Source organism: Neoarius graeffei, chromosome 17 (genome assembly GCF_027579695.1).
Source record: "Neoarius graeffei isolate fNeoGra1 chromosome 17, fNeoGra1.pri, whole genome shotgun sequence".
Taxonomy (NCBI): Eukaryota; Metazoa; Chordata; class Actinopteri; order Siluriformes; family Ariidae; genus Neoarius; species Neoarius graeffei.
In genome coordinates this window covers 41,848,772-41,859,702 of record NC_083585.1, presented here as the reverse complement: position 1 = coordinate 41,859,702, position 10,931 = coordinate 41,848,772, and the positions used below count along the sequence as shown (strand labels likewise).

The window sequence follows — 10,931 nt, the reverse complement described above, 5'->3', positions numbered from 1 at the left end:
GAGAGCTGTTCTGCATGTCTGATGAGGCTTTTTAATATTTTTCATCCTGGCTCTAAGAAGTGGAAGGGAAAAAAAATCACTCACTCACACACACACACACACACACACACACACACATGGAAATATAATATTTGTGTGAGATATTAACTGTTAGTTATTAATTATATTATATTATATTATATTATATTATATTATATTATATTATATTATATATAAATAATGAAATAAACTAACTAACTGCTATTAGTCATTGTAAATCTAGTTATTATAACTGCACTGTTATTAGTGCAGATATTAGTCTGTATGTTCTGTTTTCAGCCATCCCAGGATCTATCAAAATACAAGGTGCATTTTTTTTGCATTTGTATGTGCGTATATTAGATTTAGCAGTGTCCCTGATATTCAGTAATGAATCGTGAATGCAGTGTGATCATTACAAGGGAATAATCAGAGAGGCTTTCCATCATCTGCTAATAAAAGTAAAGCAGCGTGAATGTGAAAACCTCATTTTCTATACTTGCAGTAGTGGATATTGTAAATCCACAATGTAAAATGATCTGTAGCCGAACACTGACCTGTTATATGAATTTTACTTTTATCTAGCATCACATTTCAGTGAAACCACTCACCCAGGTAAGAATGTTCATATGAGAAATGTTAATTAACATGGAAGTCCTTCATCGCTTCATCATGTCTCATCAACAAACAACAGAAGTCACAGATGTTCAAACAAATCTGACATCTGGCTAAATGTAGAAATGTTACTGCTCACAAATCTTCGCCAACTTGACTAAAGCTTTATGTTTATCAGAATCGCATAAAAGGGAAATTCTGGAAATTTAGATAGATGCAAAGTGATGATAAATGTACTCTCCCAGTGTCACGGTCAGAAGATCAAACTGGGAAACTCCTATTTATGTGTACCTGATATGTAATGTTAATTAGTCAGAGAATGTTAAATGAAAAATAGATTACTTACTAAACCAAGCATCCCAATTTCATATTTACTAATTTTATTAAAAACTCACAAATTTGTTCAACATGTTGTATTTATACAGTGAATGGTCTAGTATGCACTGGAGGTCACATAAGCTTAGGTTTATTAGAACAATAAAAGACATACCATGAGAATTTGATATTTAAAGAAATTTGCAGCTGCTCGCTGCGCATTTGACCATCAATTTTAATAGTTTGGATTTTCCTTTAAAGACACAAAAATAAAACTTGTAGGTCTAAGTATGTTATATTAACAATTTTTGAATGTTTTTTTTCCAGCAGACTAAAAAATTAAGAAGTAAATACTTCTTACTGTTTTTTTTAACACTTACACTTTGTTTCAACACTTTCTGCAGATAATGGTGCAAAGCACTTTTACAGTATTTGTGCTATGGTTTTATTTGGCAACTGTCTACTTACTTGTGTTTTTTTTCTTTTTAATTTTTTTTGTAAACAACATCTTGTACAAACTAGCACAGTGAACCACAACCCCAGCAAACTCGGTTTTCTTCATACAATATAAATAAAGTCAATACAAAAGTTTGGTTGGTTGCTTGGAACTTCTTTATCTGGATCAAGAGGTTCTAAAACATGGTTGATACTTTTAACTCCTGAATTAAATATATTACGTAAACAGTTGACTGTTCTAAGTCCCTTTCAGACCCTCGTTAAAATAATTTTAGAAGGTAGACTTCATTTAACAACATTTCAAGTTCTCTTCCATTAAATAAAGGGTTCACAATCCATACAACATTTACTGTTTGCCTTTTGAAGGCCAACTTCAGATTTGGTGGAACTCTAGGAAAAACAAAGGGATATGTCCACACAGAGAAAAAAAAAAGCCTTTTTTCCTCCCTGCCTCCAGAAACATATATAGTGTCAAAAAGGTTGTTTAAGTGTCAATATGGCAAAGCCTTGAAAGGCAAAGAGGTCTGAGGAGCTTTCAAATAAATAAATTAGTCTGCCGGCTTAGGTCTTTCCTGGAGTCAACATCGCAGGTAATCGTTAGGTAAGCCGTTGTGGGTGCTTCTCTGTAAAGCTAAGTCTTTGACAGTAGCTAATGCTGTTAATATGTTGCGATCATTGTTTTGAGAGTGAAGGTTTAACCAGTGGTGCATGGAGGGCTTGGTGGTGGGGTGTGGGGTGTGGGGGCGTGTGCTGTGCTAAGCCTCACAGCGCTGTCCGTACAGCGATTAGGTCAACAGTAGCCATCAGTCATTTCTGTGCTCGAGTTCTGACTTTGATGAGGAGAAAACAGCATAACTGAACTGCAACACAATATCAAAGTAAATGACTATGGCCTCTTTCTCTGCTGCACCTGTTTATACTCTTATCACCAGAATAATGAAGATAAAATGTCAAAAATAATAAATATGAATGGCAAAAAAGTGACCAGTGTCTCTGTTGCCATCCTCTCTTTTCTGTTGTCTCTAATTTCTCTCCGGAGAAACGCCTTCAGGAGCTACCAGACCGTGCCCTCGTTCATTTCCGAAGGGGGATGGGAGAGGTGGTTGTTGTATCCGCTTCCATTGAGGGAGAGTGAGGTAAACGAGGGACTAGGGCCGAACACGTCAGACGACATACTGTGCAGAGGTCCAGGGATCCCAGGTTCTGGGCTGGGCGACTCTCCTGGGTGGTGAGACATGATGTCTGAAAAGCGTTGTACTTCACTAGATGGATGATGCCCAGGGATGGGATGGTCCATGCCCCCTAATGGGGTGCCAGTGGGTCCTGATGATGGGACGAAAGGGAGGTCCACTGGGGTCTGGGCCTGTGAGGATGGTGGCCCTTGAGGAAAGAAGTCATAATTCCCTCCTGGTCCATAGTAATCACTCTGATAATCTGCCATATCAAAGAGAAAAAAAAATGGGTTTTTTTTCTTCAATAAATAAATCTCAAAGTACAGGTTTAAAAATGATCTTATGCATAACCTGTAGTTTTACAGAACAGAGCAGAGAAAGGTCACTTAAATCACATGTGGAGAAAAAAAAATGGTGAGAAATTAATTAGTTCATCTATAATTCATCATTCTCACAATTCATCCCATATCTCAATGGTATAATAATAATAATTATTATATGTAACACAATGTAAAAAGAGGAATCTTTATTGAAAAAAAATCACAACATGGAAAAGCAAGGATTCATTTCTTTACAACATTTCTATTAATAATTGATATAAAATAATTGTTGTCTTTCCTTTCAGTAAAGAAAAAAATCACTGTATATATATATATATATATATATATATATATATATATATATATATATATATATATATATATACACACACACGTCATTATTCACTGTAGTAAAATGGCATTAATAGTAATTTATGTTTTTTCTTCTATAAATTGTTCGAGAAAGCCTCATATTTTTACATTAAAAAAGTCCAGTAAATAGTCAAAACATTAAAGTCCTCTGAGTGCTAAAGATGAGAGGGAAAGAAATGCCAGTGGGATAAAAATCTGTTGATAGAAATGGCTAACCAGCTGACCTCAATTATGCTAACGACTCACGCATGAATGAAGACAAGGAGAGAGAGAGAGAGAGAGAGAGACTGAACACAGCTCCAGCGGAAATGTGTCGGTGATAACGGCCAGGACTAAAACAGCAATAACACTAAACACTGTTGCCCGAAAGGCAGGAGTTCAGCAGAAAGCACAGGCTGAATTAACCCTTGAATTTAATCCCCAGTCTACATTTAAACCCAAGCCTGCTCTGGTTCAGCTCTTGGTTTGAGCGCCATGAATATTTTTCATTTTGCATTGTCTTGATTCTACCACTGGCTTTAAACAGCTGGATTCTCGGATCTGCCATTAAGTATGAATGGATCATTTTATGGCATCCACCTATATAGGTTTTTTTTTCTTTCTAAGACTACACAATCCGATAAGCGGTCCGACCCGCTTCCTGTTTCCATCTGTCTGATGAACAGTGCGGGTCTTCAAAGGGGTCCTGCGGTGGCGGGACAAATGGAAATGGTGCTTTACAGACGCGTGTCAATGCGCACAGCGGTTAGGACAGAGGTGCGAGGAGGATAAGGAAGTCAGCCTTACCTCCGTAGTAGGAGAAAGGGCCGTTGGGGATGAGTTCTCCTGGCTCCAGGCGGTCCACCAGCGTGCGCATCCTCCGCGGACTCCGGAAAAACGCGTGTCTCCGCGCGCCCAGGGCCGACAGCTGCTTCATGCGCCGCTCTTTAGAGCGCCGGTTTTGGAACCACACCTAAAGCAGACAGGGGACCCAGACACACTTAGACAACAGAAGAACAAGCCGAACAAAAACAACATGATGTTCTACTGTACATTTCTGCTTGGTCACTGTTTTACCAATGCCTAAACAAAAATATTATTTATATATCATATTTATTAATCCTTGTAGTATATGAATTTATTATTATTATTATTATTATTATTATTATTATTATTATTATTACTCAAAGGTTTATTTTTTAGCATTTAATAAATACAAATTTCCATAGCTCGGTGCCACGAACCAGTCCTAGTGCGCGATGGACAAATTAGACAAATTGTAAAATAACAGCATTAAAACCGCACTCTCCATATGAGCTTGGCATGACTGAAACAGAGTTATAGGTGTGCACTAGGACCCTGATACTATCCAATTCCTGGGCCTCAGTTTGAAGTCAGGTGATTTTGTTTAAATTCTTATTGCAGGGGGAAAAAAAAAAAAAAAAAATATATATATATATATATATATATATATATATATATATATATATATATATATATATCTTCAGTTTTTCCATAGCTGTAGTATATGAGTTAAACTCACTGAAGGGGCAGCAGCGGGAATATCAATGCCTAATTAATATAATAAATATTAGCTGTCTCACTCAGTCGGATTAGTGTTTCTATCAATTAATAAAACTATTCCTATTTTTCCTCTAATTATCCTATTTACTCTGATGCGCTTAAACAATCAGTACATTTCCCTGATCTGATGTTCAGCCCCATTAATATATCAGACAGCACCTGTTTACGCGACCTTCACTGACAAATACTATATTTATGGACTATATTTAATATTGTATCCTCATTCATCAGTGCACACGATGACTGCAGATTGCACTGCCGGGTCACTTTACAGGCTGAAGGAGACATGAAATACATTGGCTCATAACGGTTCCAGCGCTTCTATAAAATGGCCATAATCAATACTCGTCGTCGCAAAAAAAAAAAAAAGCCCCGATGTAGAATCGGGTGGTTTTGCTACAGACTTTCCACTTGACTGAGACGCGTCCCAGCATGGCTAAATGTGGGCGCAGAGCGTGAACGCGCCGCGCTGCCAAACTCCCCGCCGCTCCCGCCAGCCTCACGCCAGTTGGCACCTCTCTCCATCACCCGAGCCAAGAATAAAATAAATAAAAAAAATCAAAAAAAAAAATCAGGCTAACAGTATAAATACTACTTCCGAACATTCACAGATGTCAGCAAAAGATTTTCCAGTTTCCGTTCAAATGCTTTGAATGTTTTGAAGTCAGTGACGGCGTATTGATCCCAAATTATTTCTAAAAATAATTCGTCTAGATTATATTTAACAGAAATTTATGCTGCCAAAATTATTATTATTATTATTATTATTATTATTATTATTATTATTAGCATTAAAGCCCTGTGCTATAAAACAGCCAGAGCTTCAATCCGAAAAAACTTTAGAGTAGACTTTTTTTTTTTTAAGGTTACTTTACCTGGATGACGCGCATGTTGAGTCCGGTTTCCTGCGCGAGCTGTTCCCGGATGTGGCGCGTGGGCTTGGGCGTGGCCGCGAACGCCGCCTTTAGCGTCTCGAGCTGTTTGGCTTTGATGGTGGTGCGCGGGCCGCGCCGCTTCCCGCCCAGGTTCTGGTCGTCGTTCTCGTTGTTCACCGTTTCTTTGTCCGACAAGGTGGCGATTTCCGAGTCCTTCACATCGTCCTGAAGCGGGTCTTGGGAATCGGGCGATAAACTCGGATCACTGCAGGCTGTTACTGAAAACACATTGGAAAAATAAAGAAGGGGGGCAGAGGGGACTATAAATAATAATAATAATAATAATAATAATAATAATAATGATGAAAACGACTTGCTGTTTGAATATGAATTCACTGAAAAGTAATTATTTCATACGATTGCAAAGCATATGATCACTGAAAAAGATACTGATCAGCGTAATGTTTTAGCAATTAAAGAATCTTTATTAAGCCTTTACGTCAGCACTCCAGTTTTTTTTTTCTCTTGTTTGTTCCCTAAAAATAAAAAGGTTCCTGGGGGGAATTAAAAACTAAAACTGCCTTCAGGAAGGATGGTTGTTGCAAAGGTTTGAGTGATCCCTTAAATAATCCTACTTTCAATAAGAAACACAAAGGGCCTCTTTAGTAATATTTATTTCATTTATTATTATTTTCACGCATATGATAAAATAATATTATTTTTTGAAGTGCATGCTATAACCATAAATATTGTCTTAAATGCTAGAGGTTAAAGCAGCTGTTTCTCCATGCATGTTGTATAATAACATCTAAAATGTATTATACAATTAATTTTCTTATTTATATCTGGAGAATGGCGTCCACTTGTGCTGCGATCCGTTTGATCCCATAGGAGAAAAAAAGAGAGAGAGAGAGAGAGAAAGAGAGAGAGAGAGGGGGACGCTTTTGAATATTTTAGAGAAAGTGATGTAGGACCATAACGTTAAAAACTTACAATGCGTGAGCGATCATTAAACAGAATTATAATCACATCAGTGTGCACTTGAGTAACTTACATTATTCAATATAGGTTAGTTTTAACTGTTACAAGTGTCATTAATTTCCCAGTGACTTTTATCTTACCCGAGAGAAGGTTGGTGTCTTTCACGGTGGTGTTACTTAAATAGTCGTCTTTGCACACGAATTTGTTCTCGTCTATGATGTAGAGTTCCTCCCCCGTGGACAGCTGTTTGTTGCACATCATGCAGGTGAAGCAGTTGAGGTGGAACACTTTACTGCGCGCTCTGCGGACCAGGTCATTGGGCGAGATGCCCTGAGCACAACCTGCGCACTTTGTCCCAAAGCGCCTGCGAAATACAACACATTCCCAACATGTTCATGTTCAGGTTCATATAATATCTCACCCCCACCAGAAGGGCTTCATATAGATTTATACCCCTGACTGAAAGTCATAAGTAGATGGACTTTTTGAATCAGCCAAAGATATACGCTTGGATATTCTCAACAACAACAACAATAATAATAATAATAATAATAATAATAATAATAATAATAATAATAATAGCTTTCTGGTCATATACACAAAACAGTACAAATACAATACATGACTGTATAAAAATTAATTTATAGAATTTAACTTTATTCTCTTGACACGTTACCTACTGCTTAATTCACTCTGCTGAATTGTGTGTATTGAGATGTTCAGTGTTTGTTGATTCCAAGTTTATGATTGTCTTGCCTGCTGATTCCCACCTCAAGAGTGTGTTTTTTATTCAAATCCACTTATCACATCCGCAAACACACTCTCTCTCTCTCTCTCTCTCTCTCTCTCTCTCTCTCTCTCTCTCACACACACACACACACACACACACACACACACACACACACACACACACACACACACACACACACTCGGGTATGACCAATGATCCCTGTGGCTCATCGGCCTGCACAAAGTGTGATTTCCTTACACACTTCTTCACTGGAAGCTCGTACACTGGAGCATTAGTGGAGCTGCTCTTTCTTTTGCATGACAATTCAAATGAACAAGCCTTTAATTAACTCCTGGGCTAATCAAAGAAGCCAACATGCTAACCTTGTTCACAAGTCTTATCTTCCTACTTCACACTGGGATTTTTGTTTGTTTGTAAATCAAAACAGATGTGTTTCTGCTGTTCATTCCATGTGAGAGAATAAGTGTAGTATTTAATTCTGATTTTAAAATAGAAAAGTTTTGTCAGATGCTTATTAAAATAGAAATAGTGTAGAGGATAAATAACGAGTATTGGAATTGGGTTATACTTAAATGTCTATATCAGATTATTATGGGACATGTTTATATTTAGCAATATGTAGAATTAGTTGTTTAATCCGATGATAGCATAAGCAATTTATAATGCACACGTTTATTTTTTTTTGTATTTTGAATTTAAACATTTAGTGATTTTTTTAAAAAGAGCTTTGCGTCATCATCAAGCCTCTTGTGAAGGCCTGGATGATGGTGATGTGATAAAATCATATAAAAATAATCTATACCTTCTTAAGTTGTTGTAGTGTTAAATTAGGCTCCATCTGAACACCTATGAAATCACTGGATATGCTTGCCAAAGAGATAACCTCCATCTCCAACTTACCTAAAGAAGTCATTTTTGCAATAGAGTTTCCCTTCTCGAGAAAAGCATTTCTCAGTCAGATTGCATTTGCACTCGCAGCACTGCACACACTTGATGTGCCACGCTCTGTCCAGCACATTGAGCAGGAACCTGTCCAGTATAGGCCTCTCGCAGCCTGCACAGTGGACCATCGTCTTTGGATGCTCTCCCACAATCACTGCTGCGTGATTTTTTCTTTCTTTCTCCACAACCTGAGAGCCTTTCCCCTGTTACGCACACAAAAACACAAAAGCGCTGAAGGTTACTCCAAGTCTCTGGTCTTTGTGAACGGTTGTTGTATGAGAAACACTCAGGTGTCTTCTGTGGGTCGTCCAAAAAAGCAACCCCCGAGCGATCAAATGTGAGCCTTCTCATGCAGGAGGAACAAGCAGAGCCTCAGCTGTCAGTCGTTCCGGTCCTGTTCCACACAAACACATTTGCAGTGATGCAAATAAAGCCAGTGCACGTGAGTAAAGTTAAATCACCAACCGGAGGTTGGCTACACGGGGAACACCACGCATCAGCAAGTTGCGATTGTTGTCAAGGTGAAGCATTAGAGAAAGAACGAGGAAGGAAAAGTGTCTGTTAGCAGGGCAGAATGCAACCGGAACCAGCAGGCGACAAGATCACATCAAAGCGCAAAGCTGAGCGCACTTCACCACGTCCATGTGTCCGCCGGCGCGCGCTCTAGTAAGATAAGATAACCATCACGGCACTTCAGAGTGCGTTTCCGTTCCTTCAGGTCGGGCGGTTCCTCCTCGGTGAGGTAAAAGATGCTGAAAAGGGCAGGTTCTGTGTGACAGGTCGTTGCGTTATTGACGCTCCTCACGCAGCCTTCAGTGTTCTGAATGTTCCCGCAAAGCGCACGAGCCAGACTTATTCACAGCCCCGTGACGTCACGGCACGTCGAGACCAATCAGCATCTTTCCGTACAAGTGACCATTAGCTGTCTCCTCGCCGCTTTGCCGCTGCACTCGGTCCTATTTATAGGGAACAGAGGAAACCAATTGTCAAAAAAACCCTCCAGAAAGTGTCATATCTGAGTAAATGTTGAGGATAGCCAGAAAGACGCAGAGCCTTGATGTATGCCAGTGCGTTTTCCTTTTTCCTCCCTTTCTTTAATTCTCCAGTGATCTTTAATCGACTAGAGGACTGGGGAGAATATTTGCATCAGGTAGGCATTCGTCTTTATGGCTTCTTTTAGAAATAGGCAAATACGTCATCTCAATTGTGCAGCACTCTAATCTAGTGAGCTATGGTTTAATGAAAACTAAAACATTGCGTAATGCTGGGCGCAACTGGGGGCATCTTCATAACCAACAGAGAAGTTTCATGACAAATGCATTCATCAAACGACGACTTGTTTCATCAGGACATTTATTTTGCATAAACAAGCTCTTTTGCTAAACCGCTTTTTATAGTTGTTATAATGTACAGTATGCCTGTTATAGACTATTAATAATAAAAAGTGGGTGTTTTGTTTTTCTTGTTAGTTTAGTCTGCGCAACATTTCTTCAGCTCGGAGTCTTCTCTTTGGTTTCTGTGCATGATATCCAGATTGATGCTTCATTAAAAAAAAAAAAGTATCATTCAAACCTTTTTTTTCACTTCTCGGTAAAGCAGTACAAAGTGCAGTTTTTCGGAGCACGTGCCTCCCGTTAAGCTGTATTTCAAAGGCTATGTGACAACCGGCTGCGTCACCTCACTGCTGAATCACTGAAGTGTAAAGAGCCATTTTAATAAATACTTTCTTCCTTTGGTCCTTTTGTCGGACGAGAGAAAGCGAAAGACGAGAAGGCTCGAAAGTTTACAGGAGGTTGGATCAACTTAGTGACTCCTAATGGCCCGACACACCTTACAGGCTTCAATTATAGACCAATATACATCCGTGTTTAGCCAGATCACACTTATGTACATGTGGGGGCATGGAGACATCAATGAGAACGGATACAAATCAAGATTTCCTGGTCCGAAAGGAGAAATTTACGAAATGTGAACTAGTTTGAATGTAAACTGCAAATGAGGTTTAAATATCTTTCTACTTTCTGCGCATCAGGAGGTCAGGAGGTTGCATGAAGGTAACCTTTTTTCTCTCTCTCTCAAACGGAAATGTCGTCTTACATTGTCACCTGCTACACACACACACACACACACACACACACACACACGCGCGCGCGCTATTTTCTTTATCCTGGTTGTCTGTACTATATAAACGATCCACGTAGAATCTGGAATCAATACAGAGTCTGTTTATGGTCTCACACATGGGCTGCTTCTCATTACTCAGAGATGCACAATGATTATATAGACGATATAATATCTATCTATCTATCTATCTATCTATCTATCTATCTATCTATCTATCTATCTATCTATCTATCTATCTATCTATCTAGATAGATAGATAGATAGATAGATAGATAGATAGATAGATAGATAGATAGATAGATAGATAGATAGATAGATAGATAGATAATATTTGGACAGAGTATATGTGTGGCTTTATGAAAACAAGCAAACAAACCAAGCACTCAGCTCTGTGCTAACTGTGTGACCATGATTATCCTACTTCGGT

The 10,931-nt window shown here is 38.7% G+C and overlaps 1 protein-coding gene across 1 annotated transcript; it reads right to left on the bottom strand.

Annotated features, from left to right (window-relative positions):
- Window positions 1–2,458: 2,458 nt before the first annotated feature.
- On the bottom strand, window positions 2,459–8,508 carry lhx1a (LIM homeobox 1a). Its single transcript, XM_060898140.1, has 5 exons — window positions 8,339–8,508; window positions 6,828–7,051; window positions 5,707–5,984; window positions 4,055–4,220; window positions 2,459–2,838 (listed from the first exon to the last, which is right to left on the bottom strand). The coding sequence occupies exons 1-5, from the start codon at window positions 8,506–8,508 to the stop codon at window positions 2,459–2,461; spliced, it is 1,218 nt and encodes a 405-aa protein (XP_060754123.1).
- Window positions 8,509–10,931: the final 2,423 nt, after the last annotated feature.